Source organism: Mobula birostris, chromosome 1 (assembly GCF_030028105.1).
Source record: "Mobula birostris isolate sMobBir1 chromosome 1, sMobBir1.hap1, whole genome shotgun sequence".
NCBI lineage: Eukaryota > Metazoa > Chordata > Chondrichthyes > Myliobatiformes > Myliobatidae > Mobula > Mobula birostris.
This window is the reverse complement of record NC_092370.1, coordinates 8,799,361-8,824,069: the sequence shown is the minus strand read 5'-3', so window position 1 is coordinate 8,824,069 and position 24,709 is coordinate 8,799,361. Positions and strand designations below refer to the sequence as shown.

The 24,709-nt window shown below is 43.2% G+C and overlaps 1 protein-coding gene across 2 annotated transcripts in view; it reads left to right on the top strand.

The window, feature by feature from the left end:
• vps41 (VPS41 subunit of HOPS complex) overlaps positions 1-24,709 on the top strand; it is a 241,139-nt gene that overhangs the window by 50,828 nt on the left and 165,602 nt on the right. For both annotated transcript variants that reach the window (XM_072252115.1, XM_072252108.1), the window contains exon 4: positions 1,165-1,242. In XM_072252115.1, the coding sequence (XP_072108216.1) occupies positions 1,165-1,242 (78 nt within the window). The remainder of the gene's footprint in view (positions 1-1,164; positions 1,243-24,709) is intronic.

Sequence of the window (24,709 nt, the reverse complement as noted above, 5' to 3'; positions counted from 1 at the left end):
ATGTACAATCCATGTATATAAGTCATCTAATGTATTTTGTTTATTATGTTTTTTTGTGCTGCTTCGCATCCAGAGTAATGATTATTTTGTTCTCCTTTACATTTAAGACCATAAGATATAGAAACAGAATTAGGCCATTTGGCCCATCGTGTCTGCTCCGCCATTTCATCATGGCTGATCCATTTCCCTCTCAGCCCCAATCTGCTACCTTCTCCCATATCCCTTCGTGCCCTGACTAATCAAGAATCTATCAACCTCCGCTTTAAATATCCATGAAGACTTGGCCTCCACAGCTGGCTATAGCAATGAATTCCACAGATTCACCACTCTCTGGCTAAAGAAATTCCTCCTCATCTCCGTTCTAAAAGGGTGCCCCTCTATTCTGAGGCTGCGTCCTTTGGTCTTAGACTCACCTACCATAGGAAACGTCCTCTCCACATCCGCTGTATCAAGGCATTTCACTGTTTGATAGGTTTCAATGAGATCTCACCTCATTCTTCTGAATTCCAGTGAGTAGAGGCCCAGAGCCATCAATCGCTCCTCATATGGCAAGTCTTAATCCCGGAATCATTTTCGTGAACCTTCTTCGAACCCTCTCCAATGTCAGCATATCCTTTCTTAGATAAGGGTCCCAGAGTTGCTCACAGTACTCCAGATGAGCCCTCACCAGGGCCTCATAAAGCCTCAGCATTATATCCTCACCATTCGTGTATTGGAAATGATATTAACCAACCTTAAATCTTGAACTTAAGATAAATTTGGATAAGTATATGGATGGGTGGTGTATGGAGGGCTATGTCCTGGGTACAGGTTGATGCAACTGGACAGAATAATAGGCATGGACTAGAAGGGCTGACAGGCCTATTTCTGTGACAAACTCGGAGACATTTGTGGTGTCTGTTTTTTTTCAAAGGTATTAGTTTTCTCCATAGCTGACAGGAGCTGTCTGTTGGCACCTGAATTTTTCCCTTGGTAAATACTTAGCATGATTTACACATCATTCCACAAGTATTACGCGATGGGTGTAAATGTTTCATTTCCATAGGAATTGTTTTGAAACAGCAATAGTTGCTGTAAGCTTTTTCAATGAAAGAAATGAAGTTAATCAAGGTGGATGACAGATGCCTCTATCTTAAATTTCACCCTGCTGTTTTCCTTTTGCAGTTTTTGGCTCTGGGGACACATCACGGCAAAGTCTATTTACTGGACGTCCAGGGGAATGTGACGCAGTTCTTCGACATTGTAAGTCTGATGTGGTAATATTGCAAACCCCGTAAGAGTGTCAGCTTTTTAAATTTATCCACTCCATCTGAATAGTTTTCTACTGCTGGCTCCAGAAGCACGGCGACACTTGTGGGCCGTCCCCAGCTCACCCTCAGACTGTGTGACAAATACATATCATTCTAAATCATCTCTTGATTTTCTTCTTGTGCAAAGCAATTGAAGATTAAATTAGATTAGATTATGAAGACACGTAGTCCCCTTTTATTGTCATTTAGTAATGCATGCATTAAGAAATGATACATTATTTCCTCCGGTGTGATATCACAAAAACACAGGACAAAGCAAGACTGAAAAAACTGACAAAACCACATAATTATACATATAGTTACAACAGTGCAACAATACCATAACTTGATGAAGAAGTCCGTGAGCACAGTAAAGTTCAAAGTTTCTCAAATGTCCCACATCTCACGCAGGCGGGAGAGGGAAGAAAAACTCCTCCTGCCATGCCGACCACAATCCGACTCTGAGTCATCCGAAAACTTCGAGCTCTGATCAGCTCTCCGACACCGAGTACTGAGCGCCATCTCTGTCCGAGCGATTCGACCTCTTTGTCAGTCGCCAAAAGCAGGCAAGGCCGGCGATTTTGAGGCCTACTCCCCGAAAGATTCCCGACCGCACAGTAACGACTGCAGCGGATGGGCGTTTCAGAAATTTCTCCAGGTGTTCCTCTGTGCTTTCACGTCTATCTCCATCAAATCAGAAATTGTCCACGGCCCCTATTTAACAGATACGACATCATTTTTCACTGGAGAGCTGCGCACGTGCGGTGCGCTGCCATCTTCTCCTCCCACCTATTAATATTAAAATCAGAATCAGGTTTAATATCACCAACATATGTCATGAAATTTGTTCACTTAGCAGCAGCAGCAGTACAACACAATGCATGATAAATGTAGAAAAAAACTAAAAAAAAATGAGTTACTGCAAGTAGATATGTATATTAAATAGTTAAATAAAAATGGTGCAAAAACAGAAATAATAAAAAAGTGAGGTAGAGTTCGTGGGTTCATTGTCCATTTTTAAATCAGATGGCAGAGGGGAAGAAGCTGTTCCTGAATCACTGAGTGTGAGCCTTCGGCTCCTGTACCTCCTTCCCAATGGTAGCAGTGAGAAGAGGGCACGTTCTGGGTGATGGGGGTCCTTAATGATGGACGCCACCTTTCTCAGGCATCGCTCCTTGAAGATGTCCTGGATACTACCCAGCATTCAGTGCTGCACAGAAGTGTTAGGCACTCTCAGATTTTTATATAGTTTCAGATGGTATGGCCTCCACGGAGCCCTGATCTCAACATCCTCGATGTGATTACCTGGAGAGACGGAAGCAAGCGAGGCAGCCAAAGTCTTATAAAACTGCCTGGCAGTGTACCGGAGAGAATTGATGCAGTTTTAAAGGCAAAGGCTGGTCGCGCCAGATTTTGATTTGATTTAGTTTTTTACTGTTTACTGCTCTTGTAGTAATTTTTTTGAAATTTAGAAACCTCATTTTATTATTTTTGAAATCAGTTAATTTTTTAACGTGCTTAAGGCTTTTGCATAGTACTATATAACCAGACTTGTGTATTTGATGTTTCAGTAGTATTTGAGCAATCTCGTGTATTAAGCATTCTTGTTCATTTAAATAATTAATTACAGTTTATGTAAAAATTCGTTAGTTGCATACGTCATCACAGTACCACGTGATGCGTGTGCGCCTCACGTTAATTAAACCCGTAGTTAGACTCACGTTTTGGACTCCCATGTCTTCCTTTGAGTAAGTTTAATGCTTTGAAGTTACAAAACAAGACTGTGACACAAGTAGCATATTTCCCTGTGCAAGTGGCAAAAAAAGTTAACCTTTAAGATCTTTTTAATAACTGCCTAATTGCTGCAGTACCAATATTTTTTACAATAATAAATGCTGTGAAAAAGTTCCAATTAATTAATGATAATGTTTTAAGTTATTTTTGCCCTTGGTACTTGGTTGGTCACTGCTTGTTATACTTTTGTTCTCTGTTGGTTTCTGTACCTTTTAACTACTGCTGTAACTCCCACCCCTACTTCCCGTATTCTGCATTTCTACCGCCTGCTTCTCAAATTCCTATCATTCTGTTGTCCCTTTTTGGAGGGGAATAAACAAGCACAAGCAATTTACTCGGAGGTCTTCTCCCATACTGCTCCAGATCTGGCCATACAAAGCTTCTTGAAAAAGTTTCAAATTGACTGTTGCTTCCTCTTCTCCTTTGTCTGCCCCTATGATATCTCAGCTGAGATTTGGAATGGGGAAAATGAAGTCTTGAATCAGTGCCTTATTCCACCAAGATTGTAACCATGCTTTGTCCAGGACAAAGAAGCGGGCAGGAAAAATCGTAGCAGATACTGCCTACCCATTAAATCAAAAACAGGAGATTCTGCAGATGCTGGAAATCCAGAGTAACACATACAAAATGCTGGAAGAACTCAGCTTGTTCGGCAGCATCTATGGAGGAGAATAAACAGTCATCATCTTGGGTCTGATGAAGGGTCTTGGCCAGAAACATTAACTGTTTATTTCCCCTCCATAGATGCTGCCTGACCAGCTGAGATTCTTCAGCACTTTGTGTGTGTTACCCACCCTGCAAATTGCTTTTTTTCACAAATACGAGTGTATGTCTTGCGTTTTTCACAAGATCCCTTCTGGAAAGCGCTGTAGGGCTATTAAAACGTACTTCTCGCTGCCTTAAAAGTGTCTTCTCCAAGGCAGTAACCTGTCCAACTATACTGTTTAGCCCCTCCACCCCCCTCCCCCACTCTACTGCCCCCTGTCACTGATCTGTACTTTCAGCTACATTTTATAGTGCTTTACATTGTAAATGCATGCTGGTGTTTACGTGTTTATGTGTACTCTATTCCATATCTGTACTTTAATCTCTAAATTATTTTTCTCATAATTCTTTATAATTGTTGAATGCTGTTTTTTGTTGCATGTCACGCCAGCACATCACAGCAAATTCCTAACATATGTAAATATAATGGTGACTAAAGTTGATCCTTGACCCTTATCAGAGAGCTATTAAAGTAGAGAAATTACCTGTAAGCACAAAGCAGTTGGTTCCGGTTAATTGGGCCATTGGTTATGCAGGGTAGCCGCTTATTTGGGGCAACTCTTAAAGAACAAAAACTAAAAATAACTGGGATTGTCTTTATTTATTTGGAACATTGTGCTGCTTATTGGGGTGGGAGACTGGTGCTGAACAGGTTTTAACTAGCATCAATCATGCACATTTGTGTGACTGTTAGACACTGTACTGTACCTGGAGCGAACAGTTTGTAAATGGCTTCAGTTACGTGTGCTTGTGTTCGAAAATCTGTTTTTTGTCACTGATAGTTGGCAAGAAATATCTAGTAAGGCAATTCAGAACTGTTTTGCTCACTGTGGTTTCAAGCATTCATGTTTTGAGATGCCAGAAACGGCCGGGAATGAAAATGAAACAGTTTCACTATTTCAAGTTGAGAGCTACAAAGAATTTAACGGTATCAACAATCATCTTGAATGTTGCAGTGAAAATGAAGGTTTGGAGAATGTGATATTTGAAAGGATTGTATGAGCGCAGTTCGTTATCTGTTCTAGATGTCTGTGCTGATTTTGATCATTTACAGTCCATCAAAAGAACACGGCAGTGTACACTGAATGAATTTTTCCATCGATAACTATTCAGAACAGTGCACAATTTTATAGTTCTGCAATAGTATTGGTAGTGTGCTAATTTATTCTTTATTTCATTGAAATACATAATTTGTTAAATGGCAACTTGCCTTTTTTATACTTTTTTAACTATTTCCATGAAACTTCGGCTAACTGCAGCAGCCGCTTAATTGGGCCTAAATGTACAGGTCCAGATGTGTCCCAGTTAACCAGAATCTGCTTTATGAATCCAGACCACCTGTACCTTCTCCTCCATTGTACTCTTTTTAACTTGCTTCTTTGACCAAATGTTACATCACTGGTCAGCATATCTGAACTTTTAGAACATAGGACAGAGAAAACCTACAGCACATTACAGGCCCTTCGGCCCATAATGCTGTGCCGAACGTGTATGTACTTTAGAAACTACCTAGAGTTACCCATAGCTCTCTATTTTTCTAAGCTCTATGTGCCTATCCCAGACATCCCACCTCTCCTGGAAGTTCCGGGAGTCTCCCGCATATTGATAGTGGCTCCCTGATGCCCGCAAATTATATACAATATCATGGAAATCAATTTTTTTTGAGAGTGAGCAAGAGAAAAGCAAGAGAGAGTGTGAGAGCGACCACGAGAGAGAGAGAGAGAGAGAGCGAGAGCGTGCCATGGCAGAGTGTTCCAAAAAAATATAAAACGTACGTCACCCCAGAATACACTAAAGTTTACCCCTGCCTAATAGGGGTCAAAATAATGACAGTGTTGCTCGCTGCAGTGTTTGCAACAGTGACTTTTCAATTACCCATGGTGAGTTAAGACTGTAAAAGACATGTTGAGGTGAGTTTAACAGATGTCATTCGTTCATTAGCATAGCTAACGTTATTTAAACTAGCTGGCTAGCTGCTAAGGAGCTACTCTGTTGCAGACATCCCACCTCTCCCGGAAGTTCCGGGAGTCTCCCGCAAATTGATGATGCTACCTCCCTGAAATGAGTTTTTGCAGGGTGGGATGTCTGCTATCCAAGAGTCTCTTAACAGACCCTATCATATCTGCCCCCACCACGGCCGCCACCAGCAGCCCATTCCACGCACTCACCACTCCCTGTGTTAAAAAACTTACCCCTAACATCTCCTCTGTACCTACTTCCAAGCACCTTAAAACTGTGCCCTTTTGTGTTAGCTATTTCAGCTCTGGGAAAAAGCCTCTGACTTTCCACATGATCCATGCCTCTCATCATCTTATACACCTCTATCAGGTCACCTCTTATCCTCTGCTGCTCCAAGGAGAAAAGGCTGAGTTCACTCAACCTATTCTCATAAGGCATGCTCCCCAATCCAGGCAACATCCTTGTAAACCTACTCTGCACCCTTTCTATAGTTTCCACATCCTTCCTGGAGTGAGGTGACCAGAACTGAGCACAGTACTCCAAGTGGGGTCTGACCAGGGTCCTATATAGCTGGAACATTACCTCTCGGCTCTGAAACTCAATCCCATGGTTGATAAAGGCCAATACACCATATGCTTTCTTAACCACAGAGCCAACCTGTGCAGCAGCTTTGAGTGTCCTATGGACTCGGACCCCAAGATCCCTCTGATCCTCCACACTGCCAAGAGTCTTACCATTAATACTATATTCTGCCATCATATTTGACCTACCAAAATGAACCACCTCACACCTATCTGGGTTGAACTCCATCTGCCACTTCTCAGCCCGGTTTTGCATCCTATCAATGTCCCATTGTAACCTCTGACAGCCCTCCACACTATCCACAATGCCCCTAACATTTATGTCATCAGCAAATCCACTAACCCATCCCTCCAATTCCTCATCCAGGTCATTTATAAACATCACGAAGAGTAGGGGTCCCAGGACAGATCCCTGAGGCACTTGACCTACCTCCATGCAGAATATGACCCGTCTACAACCACTCTTTGCATTCTGTGGGCAAGCCAGTTCTGGATCCACAAAGCAATATTCTCTTGGATCCCATGCCTCCTTACTTTCTCAATAAGCCTTGCATGGGGTACCTTATCAAATGCCTTGCTGAAATCCATATACACTGCATCTACTGCTGTACCTTCATCAATGTGTTTCGTCTCATCCTCAAAAAATTCAATCAGGCTCGTAAGGCACGACCTGCCTTTGACAAAGCCATGCTGACTATTCCTAATCTTATTATGCCTTTCCAAATGTTCATAAATCCTGCCTGTCAGGATCTTCTCCATCAGCTTACCAACCACTGAGGTAAGACTCACTGGTCTATAATTTCCTGGGCTATCCCTACTCCCTTTCTTGAATAAGGGAACAACATCCGCAACCCTCCAATCCTTTGGAACCTCTCCCATCCCCATTGATGATGCAGAGATCATCGCCAGAGACTCAGCAATCTCCTTCCTTGCCTCCCACAGTAGCCTGGGGTACATCTCGTCCGGTCCCAGTGACTTATCCAACTTGATGCTTTCCAAAAGCTCCAGCACATCCTCTTTCTTAATGTCTATATGCTCAAGCTTTTCAGTCTGCTGTAAGTCATCCCTTCAATTGCTAAGGTCCTTTTCTGTAGTGAAAACTGAAACGAAGTATTCATTAAATACCTCTGCTTCCTCCTCCAGTTCGATACACACTTTTCCACTGTCACACTTGATAGGTCCTATTCTCTCACATCTTATCCTCTTGCTGTTCACATACTTGTAAAATGCTTTGGGGGTTTTCCTTAATCCTGCTCACCAAGGCCTTCTCATGGCCCCTTCTGGCTCTTCTAAATTTCATTCTTAAACTCCTTCCTGCTAGCCTTATAATTTTTCTAGATCTCTATCATTGCCTAGTTTTTTGAACCTTTCATAAGCTTTTCTTTTCTTCTTGACTAGATTTTCAACAGCCTTTGTACACCACGGTTCCTGTACCCTATCATCCTTTCCCTGTCTCATTGGAACGTACCTAGGCAGAACTCCACACAAATATCCCCTGAACATTTGCCACATTTCTGCCCTACATTTTTGTGAGAACATCTATTCCCAATTTATGCTTCTAAGTTCCTGCCTGATAGCTTCACATTTCCTCTTACTCCAATTAAACATTTCCCTAACTTGTCTGCTCCTATCCCTCTCCAATGCTACGGGAAAGGAGACAGAATTGACTCCATATTTATTTGTTTCTATTCTACTGATGAATTGGAATCTCAAATTACGCTAAAGGCACTGTGTAGTGTGTGTTGCTTGAATTTCCAGCATCTGCAGATTTCCTTGTGTTTGTGTAGATGCAAATTGTTATTCAATTTATCTTGTGAATCTAGCTGCACAAGGTGCTAACTTTATTTTGTACGGTAAATGGAAGCAAAATATTTAAGGTGCTTGTAATACACACTTGTCCTGGCCCAACATGTAAGTGCAATTATGAAGGAAGCAGAGCAGCACCTCTACTTAGGAGTTTGTAAAGACTCAGCATGACTTCTGAAGCTTTGACAAACTTCTATAGATGTGCAGTGGGGAGTGTGTTGACTGGCTGCATTATGGCCTGGTATGGAAACACCAATGCCCTTGAATGGAAAGTCCTTCAAAAAGTACAGGGTATGCCCAGTCCATCACAGGTAAAGTCCTTCCCACCCTTGAGCAACTCTACATGAAATGCTGTTGTAAGAAAGCAGCATCCATCATCAGGGACCTCCACCACCCAGGACATGCTCTCTTCTCGCAGCCACCATCAGAAGGAAGATACAGGAGCCTCAGGACCCATACCACCGGGTTCAGGAACAGTTAGTACCCCTCAACCATCAGGCTCTTGAACGAAAAGGGATAACTTCACCCAACTTCACTAGCTCCATTATTGAAATGTTCCCACAACCAATAGACTCACTTTCAAGACTTTTTCATTTCATGTTCTCAATATTTATTGATTATTTATTATTATTTTTTTCTTTTTGTATTTGCAATGTCTTATCTTTTGCACGCTGGTTGAATGCCCAAGTTGATGTGGTATTTCATTGATTCTGGCATAGTTATTATTCTATAGGTTTGTGGAGCACGTCCACAAGACAACAATTCTCAGGGTTGTATATGTACTTCGATAATAAATTTGCTTTGAATATACAATTTAAAACAAAATGCTGGAAATTGTAAATGAGAGAAAGAGCGTGTATCAAGTTGATATGAATTATTAATTGGCAGCATCTCCCGCTATTTATTCCTTTTCTTCCAAGTGGATTAATTATGAGTCCTGGCCTGAATGGAGATGATGCTGTAAATCTTTGTCCGTCATATTTAGAACTGTAATTGGGACTTGCATTTGTCCTGTGAAAAGGAATGATCCTGATTGGACTCTGGAGACCACTTATTGTCATTTCACTCCTGGGTTTGGAGATTCTCAAGTTCCTCTCTGCCTCCTAATCATTATCTTCTCAAATAGAGGGGATAGAATTTCAACTGGTTGTTATGAATCTATTTACTGCTTGCTCCATTTTTGTTATTTAGTTCCTGCATGCTGTCCAGAATCAGAATTATATAACTGACCCATGTTGTGAAATTTTACTTATTTATTTATTGGGATAAAGCGTAGAATAAGCCCTTCCGGACTTCAAACCGTGCCACCCAGCAACCCTACAATGCACATTTGTTATCAAAGTATGTATACCATATACAATCTTGAGATTCATCTTCTTTAGAGGCAGCCACAAAATAAAAACACTCAATAAAACCCATTTAAAAAAAAAAGAAAACCATCAAACATATAATGTGCAGGAAAAAAAGCAAATTGTTCGACAATAAAAGCCAGCAACTAACATTCAGAACTGAAGTTCATGAAAGTGAGACCACAGCCACAAAGCCAGTGATCACTGTGGCCAATTCGGGAGCCTGGTGGTTGCAGGGAACAGCCTCAGTTCAGTGCAGAGATGAGTTTAATCACAGGACAATTTACAATGACCAATTAACCAACGAACTGGTACATCTTTGGACTAATTTGTTGTATTGTGGCAGCAGTACATTGCAATACATATTTAAAAAAAACTAAATTATAGTAAGAAAAATAAGTAAAAAATTAAATTAATGAATTGGTTGTTGACTTCAGAAGGAATAGTGGACCACATGACTCCATTTACATCGGTGGTGCAGAGTACGGAGAGGAAATTAAGAACCTGGTGGCATGGTGCGAAGACAATAACCTATCCCTCAACGTCAGCAAGACAAAAGAATTGGTTGTTGACTTCAGAAGGAGTAGCGGACCGCACAACCCAATTTACATCGGTGGTGCGCAAGTGGAACAGGTCAAAAGCTTTAAGTTCTTCGGGGTCAATATCACAAATGACCTGACTTGGTCCAACCAAGCAGAGTCCACTGCCAAGAAGGCCCACCAGCGCCTTTACTTCCTGAGAATACTAAAGAAATTTAGCCTGTCCAATAAAACTCTCACTAATTTTTTATAGATGCACCGTAGAAAGCATTCTTCTCGGGTGCATCACAAGCTGGTATGGAAGTTGTCCTGTCCAAGACCGAAAGAAGCTGCAGAAGATCATGAACACAGCCCAGCACATCACATAAACCAATCTTCTGTCCTTGGACTCACTTTACACCGCGTGCTGTCGGAGCAGTGCTGCCAGGATAATCAAGGACACGACCCACCCAGCTAACACACCTTTTGTCCCTCTTCCCTTTGGGAGAAGGCTCAGGAGCTTGAAGACTCGTACAGCCAGATTTGGGAACAGCTTCTTTCCAACTGTGATAAGACTGCTGAACGGATCCTGACCCGGTTCTGGGCCGTAACCTCCAAATATCCAGACCTGCCTCTCGGTTTTTTTGCACTACCTTGCTTTCCCTTTTCTATTTTCTATTTATGATTTATAATTTAAATTTTTAATATTTACTATTGATTTGTACTGGGAGCTCAAAGCGCAGAATCAAATATCGCTGTGATGATTGTACATTCTAGTATCAATTGTTTGGCTACAATAAAGTAAGGTATAAAGTATAATTAATTAGTAAAAAGAGAAAGCAAAAGAGAAAAGTATAGAGAGGTAGTGTATTTGGATTCATTGTCCATTCAGAAATCTGATGGTGGCAGAGGGGAATAGTGCCATTTGAAGGCACTCTTAATTCTGTAAGTTATAGTAATTTAATGTGTTTGCACTGTACTGCTGCCACAAAACAACAGGTTTCACATCATATTCTGAAATGCATTTATGAATCTGCTGAATGTGTTTATAGTGGAGTGCTTCTCTGAATTTCCGACTGTTCGCTGGCAGGCGAATGGAACACACTGCCAGGGGTGGTGGTGGAGGCAGATACATTAGGAACATTTAAGAAACTCTTACGTAAGCAGGTGGATGTCCATATTGTGTTCATTGCTGGTTGGTTCTTGTCACCTCATTGAAGGAAGGATGTGGAAGCTTTAGGGAGGGTGCAGAGGGGATTAACCAGGATGCTGCCTGGATTAAAGAAAATATCTTATGAGGATAGGTTGAGCGAGCAAGGACTTTTCTGTCTGGAGTGAAGAAGTATGAAAGGAAACTTTTGTACGAGATGATAAGAGGCATAGATTGAATGACCATAAGATATAGGAGCAGAATTAGGCCATTTGGCCCATCGAGTCTGCTCTGCTATTTCATTATGGCTGATCCATTTCCCTCAGCCCCAGTCTCCTGCCTTCTCCCCGTAACCCTTCATGCCCATAAACCTCTGCCTTAAACATACCAAATGACAGCCTCCAAAGCTGCCTGTGGCAACAAATTCCATAAATTCACCATTCTCTGCCTAAAGAGATTCCTTCTCATCTCTGTTCTAAATGGATGTCTTTCTGCTCTGAGGCTGTGCCATCTGGCCCTAGACTCCACCACCATAGAAGACATTCTCTCCACGCCCATTTTACTAAGGCCTTTCAACATTTGATAGGTTTCAATGAGATGCCCCCCTCATTCTTCTGAATTCCAGTGAGTACAGGCCCAGAGCCATCAATCGGTCCTCATATGGTAACCCTTTCATTCCCAGAATCATTCTCGTAAACCTCTTCTGACTCCATAGTCAGAGCATCCTTTCTTTGATGAGGCTCAGAACTGCTCACAATACTCAAAATGAGGCCTCATCAGTGCCTAATAAGGCCTCAGCATCACATCCTTGCTTTTATATTCTAGTCCTCTTGAAATGAATGCTAACATTACATCTGCCTTCCTCACCACCAACTCAGCCTGAGTGAATAGCCAAAAACTTTTTCCCAGGGCAGAAATGGCGAATATGATGGGGCATGATTTTAAGGTGATCGGAGGAAACTATAGTGGGGGTGTCAGATGTAAGTTTTTTACACAGTGTGTGTTGGGTATGAGATGCCCTGCTAGGGGTGGTGGTGGAGGTAGATCCATTGGGGACGTTTAAGAAACTCTTAGACAGACATATGGATGATAGAAAAATGGAGAGCTATGGAGGAGGGAAGGGTTAGATTGTTCGTGGAGTAGGTTAAAAGGTCAACAGAACATTGTGGGCCGAAGGGCCTGAACTGTGCAGGCAACACTTTAGACCAAGCTTGAGCTGAAAAATATTCCAAGATGCACTTTAAGAATCTGCAAAGCTCTATGGAGGAGCCAGACTACTTTGAACAGCGCACACAAAATACTGGAGGAGCTGAGCAGGTCAGGCAGCATCTATGGAGGGGAATAAGGAGTTGTTGAAAACTGGCATTTTTGATCCGATGTTCTTCAGAAGTCAAGAATAAGTTATAAAACTTGTCACTTATGATCACTTATTAAGCTTTGCAAGAATGTTGAATCCAAATCAGGGTTCACATCACCGGCATATGTTGTACAATTTGTCGTTATGTGGCAGCAGTAGGTAATAATAAAAGCTGTAAATTACCTTGACTGTAAGACATTGGCCCATCGAGTCTGCCCCAACGTTCAGAAATCTGATGGCAGAGGGAAGGAAGCTGTACCTGATTTGTGAATCATTGAAGTGAGGGTGGGAGGGACGTTCTAGTGCTTGAAACAACCAATCAAACAACCAACCCCTATTCAAATAACCTGATACCTGCAGCTGCAAAGAGTCTGCAACTACTAGAAAACACATTGAACAATCACATGTCTATAAGTAATTTTATAAAAATACGAACAAGCATAAGAAAGGTACAGGAGCGTCAACGATTCAGGAACAGCTTCTTCCCCTCTGACATCCGATTTCTAAATGAACTTTGAACCCATGAACACTACCTCAATATTTTTGCACTAGTTATTTAATGTAACTATTTAATATATATACACTTAACATATTTCAGATTTTTCCTCTATTACTATGTATTGCATTGTACTGCTGCCATGACACACGCCAGTGATATTAAACCTGACTTTGAACCTGCAAGGAGGGTCCCGGCTCAAAATGTCGGCTGTTTATTCCTCTCCATAGATGCTGCCTGGCCTACTGAGTTCCTCCACCATTTTGTGTGTGTTACACTTGATAAGACCTCACACACTGCTCCATTTAGTTTCCTTTTCGAGTTTTCTTTGGCATTATATCCTTCCAATGCAGATTTTCCATAGGGGATGCAAACGAATCAATTACCTATTTGTTAGCAAGGCAAGTTTAACAAATGAGCCATTAGTCCATTGATCACTTTAGCATCTGTATCTGAGTATCTGAGCAGCGAAAGCCAGTGTGATAGATGCTGAGGGAGACGACATCACCAAAAATGATATGATTATAAAAGGCTCTTCTAATAGTTAGCAAATCGAAAAGTTGACAGAATCTATACTAAAGGGTATTTTGTCCGGACTTTACAGTCTTGGTTTAGGGGCTTAACTGTCAGCTCTTATAAATCAGCACTAGTTTTTTTTTTGCAACAATATGATTTGTCTTCTTTCAAATCAACTTTAGGTATGACAACGATGGGTAGGGATATCTTGTATGTCTCCTACAGGAAGAAACAAGTATTATTCTCATGATTTCATTCCTGGAGAGGTGCCGGAATCTCTTTATTAGATATGTTTCTAGAAGCAGCTATGTCACTTGGATATAGTGTGGGCTGCACAATTTTATAAGATTGCTAACTGATACTTTGTTGTCTTTCTCGCAGCTCTTATAAGTGCAATGAGAAAACATGACCCCAATATTTCACCCAAACTGCAGACTCTGATTTGTGTCAAGAGCCTTTACTTTTCAGGGATTGACCAACAGTATCAGCTACAAAAGCAGCAGTCAGAGATAATCAGTTCCATCTTGGGCGCTAGCTCCCCATCATTGAGAACATTTTCCAAAGGCGATGTTTCAAAAGGTGGTATCTATCATTAAAAACTTCCACTGCCTTCTTGTTACCATCAGGGAGCAGGTACAGGAGCCCAAAGTCACACACTCAGTGCTTTAGGGATAGCCTCAATGTTTTAGGGACAGTTGTTACCCTTCAACCATCAGGCTCTTGAACCAAATGTGATTCAATAATGGTTATTCTTCTGTTATGGATTTATTGAGTATGCCTACTTGAAAATGAATTTCAAGATTCTATATGGTGACATATTAGGTACTATGATAATCGGTTTGAGCTTTCTTTCCCCTCCACCACCAGGTTTCTGAACGGTCCATGAACACTACCTTAGATTAGACTATGAGGACACGCAGTCCTCTTTTATTGTCATTTAGTAATGCATGCATTAACAAATGATACAATATTCCTCCAGTGTGATATCACAGAAACACAGGACAGACCGAGACTGACAAACTAACAAAAACCACATAATTATAACATATAGTTACAACAGTGCAACAATACCATAACTTGATGAAGAACAGGCCATGGCACAGTAAAAAAGTTCAAAGTTTCTCGAAAGTCCCACATCTCACGCAGACGGGAGAAGGAAGAAAACTCTCCCTGCCATGCCCGACCACAGTCCGACTCTGAGTCATCCGAAAACTTCGAGCTCCGATCAGCCCTCCGACACCGAGTACCGAGCACCATCTCTGCCGAACGCTTCGACCTCAGCCTCGGTCGCCAGCAGCGGGCAAAGCCGGGGATTTTGGGGCCTTCCCTCCGGAGATTCTCGATTGCACAGTAGCAGCGGCAGCGAACCGGGCATTTCAAAAATTTCCCCAGATGTTCCTCTGCTTCTCACATCTGTCTCCATCAAATCAGAACTGTGCATGACATCCTACTTACAAATATGATATCATTTCACCGGAGAGCTGCGTGCGCTGTGTCACGCCGCCGTCTTCTCCTCTCGCCTCACTATTTTTGCCCTCATTTTGCACTACATTTAATTTTTTAATATATATACACATAGAAACATAGAAAATAGGTGCAGGAGTAGGCCATTCGGCCCTTCGAGCCTGCACCGCCATTCAGTATGATCATGGCTGATCATCCAACTCAGAACCCTGTACCAGCCTTCCCACCATACCCCCTGATCCCTTTAGCCACAAGGGCCATATCTAACTCCCTCTTAAATATAGCCAATGAACTGGCCTCAACTGTTTCCTGAGGCAGAGAATTCCACAGATTCACCACTCTCTGTGTGAAGAAGTTTTCCCTCATCTCGGTCCTAAAAGGCTTCCCCTTTATCCTCAAACTGTGACCCCTCGTTCTGGACTTCCCCAACATCGGGAACAATCTTCCTGCATCGAGCCTGTCCAATCCCTTTAGGATTTTATACATTTCAATAAGATCCCCCCTCAATCTTCTAAATTCCAATGAGTATAAGCCTCGTCGATCCAGTCTTTCATCATATGAAAGTCCTGCCATCCCAGGAATCAATCTGGTGAACCTTCTTGGTACTCCATCTATGGCAAAGATGTCTTTCCTCAGATTAGGGGACCAAAACTGCACACAATACTCCAGGTGTGGTCTCACCAAGGCCTTGTACAACTGCAGTAGTACCTCCCTGCTCCTGTACTCGAATCTTCTCGCTATAAATGCCAGCATACCATTCGCCTTTTTCACTGCCTGCTGTACCTGCATGCCCACGTTCAATGACTGGTGTACAATGACACCCAGGTCTCGTTGCACCTCCCCTTTTCCTAATCGGCCACTATTCAGATAATAATCTGTTTTCCTGTTTTTGCCATCATACTGTACACTGTATTTTATATATATTTTGTGTATTGCATTGTACTGCTGCCACAAAACAGCAAATTTCATGACATAATTCAAGTTCAGGTTTAAGTTTAAATGTCATTCAACCATATGTGAATATCCACGAATACAGCTGAATGAAACAGTGATCCTCCAGGGGCCAAGGAAAAACACACGAGTGACAGTCACACACGGCACAAGGCACATAGAGCACATACAAGATATGCAGTCACACAAAAAAATACAATATAGCCTGAGCGCCTGAGTGTCATATCCTGTTGATTGATGGTGTCTGACGTTATCGGCAGGAGCAAGCCCACAGCAGTCTGATCATCACGCTCTAGTGTAACGGCAGACGAACGCAATCCAGCTTGTTTCCCACCGAGCAAATGCTGGAGGGCAGTACCAACAGGAGGAGCCATCTCTCAACCCAACATGGACGCCGTGCCACACAGCCTCCAGCGTCTCCTCTCCTGGGCAGCTGCGACAGGAGACCCCGCGGCACGAAGCCCGGGTCTGCACCACAGCCGAGATCACGCAGCTCCTCTGCCATCGGTCTCCCCGATGAAACAGTGAACCAGATTTGCAGTATTCCACAGTACCACTATCCTCCACGGTCTTATGATCCCAGTAAAAACATCCAAGACAATCACTTGTACCGTTTGTTAGATCCTGCACCGTCTCTGACACCTTTTTCTTTGGGCGGCTGAAGCAGGCTGCAACACAGTACACAGCAAGTCCAACTCTACGGCTATCCAGCAACCTGCTAGTGGGGTAGGCCTACAGTACTTGATATTCTTGATAGCCAGCAGTGTTTTCTGTTGGCAAAAGGGATGAACAATTACACCTTTGGTTAGACCCAGAGAGACCACTGCTGTCATACCTTAACCCTGGTCAGTGTCACTTATAATAAACCTGAATCTGAAATGGTGAGAGGGGAGAGGTTTTGTGGGAGCGGTGAAGAGATGCCTGGAGGCATTTAGCAGGACTGCACAGAGGCAAGAGTGGATAAAGCCTGCCTGAAAACAGGCGAGGTGGCTCAATGCTTCTTCTGGGACAAAGCAGCGTTGTCTTAGTCAGTGTCTAACAGACAGCCTATATCAAAAATGAGAGGCTACTATCCAAATATTTTAAATGTAATTTTGCTTGCATATTTGTTATCCTGCAGGTACACCATATGCCCCAGGAGCAAACAAGATCTGTTTTGACAGACACCTTCAAGTCAGCTTTGGTCAGAGCTTGAGAAGTACACAAGAGTTTCGGGGCATGGCACTGTCTTGTAATAAATGATTTCAAAGTCAGGCGACTAATTTGAAGCAACAATCACTAAAGGAGAAAAGAGAGAGAGGAAACTAGTTCTGCTGCTACGTGCATGTATGTCAGACTTCTGAATTGAATAATATTAATGGGATTTGGCCCTCTGGTATGTGGGGATGTCCATGTTCGACACTTATAAACCATGAACTGGGGAAGCCTGTCATGAAGAACAGACGAGGAGGGCAGGGTGAAAGCTGATTCCCTGCAACGTATTTCTGACAAAGCTGCATCGATTTTGGTCATTGTTTAACAGGGAGCAAGTAACAAAAATGAGAGGGTACTTTCAAAATATGCTAAGTTTAATTTTGCTTGCAGATTTGTAATCTTCCTGCAGGTAGGGGCTATCCACAGGCAACAAATAAGGTTAGTTTTAACAGGCATTCACAAGTCAGTTGAAAAACACCAAAATTCCAGGACAAGGCGACTGGACCTCCACGGGCGTGTAATAAATGGTATCAAAGGCACATGACTAATTTGAAAGAACAATTATTAAAGGTGAAGAGAGAAGGAAAGTAGTTAGTTCTGCTGTTCCTTTGTATGTATGTCAGTCTTTTGAATTTAATAATATTAATGGAGTTTGTTGGTGTTTGGGGCTGTCCATGTTGTCTATGTGCTGTATAAACCAGGGAGAGACAGCTTCCCTCAGAGGTGCAGTAGCGCCACCAAGTGGCCAGAGATTTCCACTGCTTTTAAAAACGCAAGCAACAGGAATTCTGCAGATGCTGGAAATTCAAGCAACACACATCAAGGTTGCTGGTGAATGCAGCAGGCCAGGCAGCATCTCTAGGAAGAGGTACAGTCGACGTTTCAGGCGGAGACCCTTCGTCAGGACTAACTGAAGGAAGAGTTAGTAAGAGATAAGATCTGAAACATCGACTATACCTCTTCCTACAGATGCTGCCTGGCCTGCTGCGTTCAGCAGCAACTCTAATGTGGGTTGATTTCCACTACTTTATTGAAAGGATTCTTTTTGTAGGTTTTTTTTGTAGCTAGGGTGCCTAAGACTTTTACATAGTATGGTATTTGTCAACGTGGAGCGGAGAGTCAGTCTGTCAATCTGCCAGGAGCAAATGATGTTGGGAATGGTGAGGGTGGAGCGCTGCAAGGAGGGTGTGGGACAGGTGTCAGAGAAGGTGTGCCCAGGGTGGGGGGTTAGCACGGGTACAGACTCACTCAACCCTCAGATGCCAGACAAGGTCATCTGATTCCAAGCAATTGGTTTATTGATCATTATAGAGTGCTTTCCGCTCTCTCCCCTCTCCTCTCTCCCCTTCTCCATCCATGATCCCTCTCCCTGCCCCTTTCCCACTCTCAGTCCACAATAGAGACCCGTATCAGAATCAGGTTTATCATCACCCACATATCTCATGAAATCTGTTTGTTTTTTGCAGCAGAAGTACAGTGCAATACATAAAATTACTACAGTACTGTGCAAATGTCTTGGGCTTCCGAGATGTACATTGAACTTTTACACCATACTGTATTTAAAAAAAAATAAAATTTAAAAATTGTGCAAAAAGAGAGCAGAAATAGTGAGGTATTGTTCATGGGTTCATTGTCCATTCAGAAATCTGATAGCGGAGGGGAAAAAGCTGTTTCTAACATGTTCAATGTGTATCTTCAGACTCCTGTACCTCTTCACTGATGGTAGTAATGTGAAGATGGCACATTCTGGGTGGTGGGGTCCTTAATGATGAATGCCGCATTTTTGAGCTTTGCCTTTTGCTGATGTCCTCAATGGACATCACACAAAGATGTTGGAACTTATTCACCAGAACCTCAGAACATCACGATAGGAGATCAGAGGAGATTGCACTGATGCCCTGACTACAATCCTTCTCAAACAGTTACCACTCCCAAAAAATTATCTGGCCATTCATCTTTTTGCTGCCTGCGGAACCAGCTGTGTACAGGCTGTCTGCAATCATTCCCCACATTACAAGAGGGACTAAAGTTCAAAAGTTCTCTTTACTCTGGTGCCATGAAAGTACTGTATATTACAAGTCCTTTTAATAATTCATTCAACTTGGCAGTTCCATGTTGGAGAGGTACCTCAGAGGAAGCACTGAGACCATAAGCCATAGGAGCAAAATTAGGCCATTCATCCCATCGAGTCTGCTCTGCCATTCCATCATGGCTGATTTGAGCCATTTATTTGTTCATTATGTGCCGTGTTATATAACAAGGGTGATCATGGTCTTTTCATGACAATGATTATCCTTGGCCAATTGTTTTACAATACTCTATTTTTGTATGCCTCTATCAAATCTCCCCTCACTCTCCTATGCTCTTGGGAATTAAGATCTAACTTATTCCTCAAGTTCCAGCAACAATTTTGTAAATTTTCTCTGTACTCTTTCAATCTAATTGATACCTATTGTTCCTCTATGAAACAAGCCGTATTGCTGATGAGACTAGTGTGTGGTATCATCGTCTTCCAGAACTAATATTCGCTCATTCATTATGTACTGTGTTGTATGACATAGGTGATCATGGTCTTTCCATGACCATGATTGTTCTTGGCAAGTTTTTCTACAGACGTGGTTTGCCATTGCCTTCTTCTGGGCAGTGTCCTTACGAGACGGGTGACTCCAGCCATTATCCATAATCTTCAGAGATCATCTGCCTGGCGTCAGTGGTTGCTTAACCAGGACTTGTGATATGCACCCGCTGCTCATACGGCCATACCTGCTCTCATGGCTTCACATGATCCTGATCGGATGGGGGGTTAAGCAGGTGCTACACCTTGCCCAGGAGTGACCTGCAGGCCAGCGAAGGGAATGAATGCCTTACGCCTCCTCTCCTTTGGTGGAGACGTATCTCCACCCCCACTGAGTCATTGATCTGACCATTGGGAGGTTCAGTTTAATTGTCATTCAACCATACGTGAATACTCATGAATACAGCCTAACGAGACAGCGTTACTCCGGGATCATGCACACAGGACAAAGCAGACACAAGATTGCAGGCACAAACGGCATCACAATCATGCAGTAAAAGAGTCCCAAAACTCGCGCCCTGAATCCAGTTGAGCACCATAGAGCCCATCTCTCGCTGCAGGAACGCTGGGGAGCAGCACCCACTCCAGCCTGAATACTGCGCCACACCACCTTTATCTAGTAACTTCCTGCTGTTGACCTTGCTCCCACAGGCCCGTAATGACCTCCTATCCCTGCTGCCCTTCTTGAATAAAGACTACCCTGACGCTATTAGTATCACTGTGGTGGCACAATGTTTTACAGTGCCAGTGACCCAGGTTCAATTCCCACCGCTGCCTGTCAGGAATTTGTACATTCTCCCTGTGACCGCGTGGGTTTCCTCCGGGTGCCCCTGTTTCCTCCCACAGTCCAAAGATATACCAGTGGTAGGTTAATTGTAAGTTGTCCCGTGGAATTGGGGTGAAACTGGGGGGCTTCAGGGCAGTATGACTGGAAGGGCCGGAAGAGCCTCTTCCACACTGCATCTCCATAAAAATAAATAGCCTTCTGTCTCATTATTGCGCAATGTTTGATTCCTCAGATAATTAACCAGTCCGTGTTCACATGCAGCAAGACGTGCATGTGGGCATGTTGGAGGGTCATCTGTGTGCGTGGGCGGGGATGGGTGTGAACGGAGTTTGCAGAAAACACCTGCATAGAGTACACATGGAGAGGATGTTTCCAATAGTGGGAGAGTCTCAGACCAAAGGGCACAGCCTCTGGATAGAAGAACATCCTTTTAGGAATTTCTTCAGCCAATGGGTGATGAATCTGTGGAATTCTTTGTCCTAGGCAGCTGTGGAGGCTAGGTTATTTGGTTTGTTGTAAGTGAAGATTGATAGGTTCTTGTTTAGTCAAGGGGTCGAAGGTTACAGGGGGAAGGCTGGAGAATGGGGTTGAGGGGGACAATAAGTTAGGCATGATGGACTGGCAGAGTAGACTGGATGGGCTGAATGGCCTAATTCTGATGGTCCAATGCTTTGTTGCTTGTTTTACATTTGCTGTGTGCTTCATTGAAAAATACAGGGGCAACTGTAGTCAGTGGAAAACTCACTGAACAACCATATGTGTATGGGTGATTATATAAAAATACAAGCAAGCATAACAAAGTTACACTGCAATAATTCGACAGCCCAGTTCAACACCGGTTTCCTCCCACATACCAAAGATGTACGGGTTGGGGTTATTGAGCTGTGGGCGTGCTACGTTAGCACTGGAAGCATGGCAACACTTGTGGGCTACCCCCAGCACATCCTCGGATTGTGTTGGTCGTTAACGCAAAGAACCCATTTCATTTTACGTTTCGATGTTTCGACGCAGGTAAAGCTAATCTTTGATCTTTGAATCTCCATCACCTTATGTCTCCTGCAATCAAGCCAGTTTCAAAGATTTAAAGTACATTTATTATCGAAGTATACAGAATACAACTTTGAGATCCGTTCCCCCACAGAAACCCATTCAAGAAAACAGCCAACACCCAGTGGGCGAAAAAGAAAGGAACAAATTGCGCAAAGAGGAAAAAGTGAGCGGACAACACACAGAATGTCAAACATCAAACCAGTAGTATTCAGCTTAGTTCCATTCAGCACCTTATCGCTGGACAGTGCAGGTCGCAGAGCCCTTCTTCACCGAAGAGCCCCAGTCCGCATCGGCCACTCTTATCAGATCGCTGAAAAACAGCAAAAAAAAAGAAACCAGAATCCAGGAGCACATGCAACGTGAGCTGTCAGCAGGACGTCGCCATTGGTCCTGTTGTCCACTGGCGCCACCTGGACTATAGTTTTAGGTTCAGTGTTCTGTGTTGCCTTGAATCCCATGGACTGGAAGCTTTAGAACCAGTTTCTCTTCTCAAAGACCTTACAGTACTTTTCTCATTAATACATTTTGTTGTACACTTCAAAAAAAAAATCAATCAAATTGGTCAGACAGAATCTTCTCCTCAGAGAATCTCACTGTCTTTGATCAATTGAAGTGTAGATTAGTCCTGTCTGTCAGATTTTTTTCTTATAACTTCCCCACCGTAGCCCTGTACTTATCCCTGCTACTGTTCAATAAAGGTACCACTTTTGCTGTCCTCCTGTCATCTTGCACGTTACCTGTCGCCAGAAAAGATTTAAAAATTCAGATCCCTCTCTCTGTCGCTGTTGATGGAGAGTTAGAGCCTGTTGGTCCCCGAGTTGGCGGGGGTGAGGGAGGGGGTGCTTGGTCAAGCGGTGTGGAAGATTGTAACATCAGAAGAGCGAGTCGTTGCAGGAACGGCTTCCTGAGCTCGCTGCTGCCTGTCTGAGATACCGAAGTGCTGGGTTATGGGCTGTAGTTTTTTGATGGACTCTCGATCAAGGTCTCTTTGGGGCTTTTGTTATTGCTTGCACGGTCGCGGAGAGGGGGAGGGTCGGTGCTTCTGGTATCAATGTGGTGGGAGGGAGGTTCAATGCTGCTGTTTATGTGATGGGAGGGGAGGGGCGCTTTGGGGTTCTGATGTTTTTATCATTCATTCTATGGGGATTCTTGTTTCGTGGATGTCTGTGAAGAGTACAAAATTCAGGTTGTACACTGTATACATTCTCAGATATTAAATTGAATTAGGCAACGGGGTGACCCGTTGGGGCACCCTTTGGGGGAAGGCTAGTGCAGTCTGATGTGACCAGAATGAACATTAAATTTTCCTGAATGCTATTGGTATCGCTTTGCTTTGGAAACTGAAGTAGAAAACCTCAGTTTACTAAAGAAGAGTGATGTGTAGCAAAGCAAATATAGCTTCTCGTTTAACAAAGGACACTTTTGATGGCATCATTTCTGGTTTATCTGCCACCCTTGTGCCTCTCGTTGTCATTCTGGAGACGTGCAGCCCTCTCATCCCCCATCTCTTCAGCTCTTCTGCTGTTTTTTGTTTTTCTCTGATCCTGGAGACGTGCATGCCTCTCCTCCTCTGTCTCTTCTTCTTCTCATCTTTTTTTGTCCTGACTCTTTGATCCTGGAGTCGTGCAGCCCTGGCCTCATCCGATTCTTGTTCTCACCCTCTCCTTGCCGCTTCTGGACGACGTTTGGCATCATCTCTTGATCATAATGTCTCCCTTCCCTTTCCACGCGGTATAATTAGGCTGACCATTTTTTGTTACCCTAATGCTGGATAGAAGATGCGAAGCAGTAACACCAAAGGATGCTGATTATTCTTGATGATGTGGTTGGCACTCTCCTAAATGGATGTGATATAGTCACTGCTGTCCTTTCACTGCAGCAAAGGGTTATATGGGTGTCTCAAAGTACGTCATTACAATAAGATTTAATTATCTCTTATTGATGGGTGGCAGTTAGAACTGTCCCAATCCTGCACATGCTGATGGTGGTGATTAGCAGAATGTGACCCTGTGAAATAGAGCTGCCCTGCCCTTTTGCTCTGTTAGGTGTCGCTGCTGAGACTGGCCGTGCACATGCCCCGGGCTGTCGCGTCCCGATTTCCATGATGGCTGATTGGGTCTTGGATTAAAAGGGAGCCTGTTTATTTTGGCGAATGAGCAATTTTATACAAATATATAACCCTGAACTTCGCCTGCATTCTGTAAGTTAGGGCATTTTAATTCGATTTAGCCAAAAAAACTGCCGTTGTAATGCACCATTTGTGCTAATTGGAGGTCACAAACAGACAAACAGAAGGACAGAGCATGGGAGTTTTAGTAGTATATAGACTATTTGAACCATTTGAAAACTTTTTGTTCAGCCCCCAGCAATTTCCTTCCTTGTCTCCCAGAGTAGCCAGGATATATCACATCAGGCATGAAGGACTTCTAAACAGAAGAAATTCTGCAGGTGCTGGAAATCCAAAGCAACTCACAAAATGCTGGAGGAACTCAGCAAGTCAGGCAGTGTTTTATGGAAATGAACAAACAGTCAACATTTTGGGTTGAAACCCTTCTTCAGGACTGGAAAGGAGGATGGAAGATACCAGAATAAAAAGGTGGGGGAAGAGGAAGGTGATAGATGAAGCCAGATGGGTGGGAAGGATAAAAGGCTGGAGAGGAAGGAATTTGATGGGAGAGGAAAATGGATCAGAGGAGAAAGGGAAGGAGCAAGGGACCCAGGGGGAGGTGATAGGCAGGTGAGAAGAGGTAAGCGGCCAGAGTGGGGAATAGAAGAAAAGGGGTGGGAGAGAATTTTTTGTTACCAGAAGGAGAAATTGATATTCATGCCAACAGGTTGGAGGCTACCCAGATGGTGGTGTTCCTCCATTCTGAGGTTGGAGGGTACCCAGATGGAATACAAGGTGTTGTTCCTCTTCTCTGAGAGTGGCCTCTTCCTGGCACACGATGAGTCCATGGTCCAACATGTTGGAAGGGGGTTAAGAATGAGAAGTAAAATATTTGGCCACTGGGAAGTTCCACTTTTGGCGGATAGAGAGGAGGTGCTCGCTCTGGAGCTGTCTGATCTGCTACTCTGCCCTTTAACAGGTTATAGAATTCTGACTCCCAC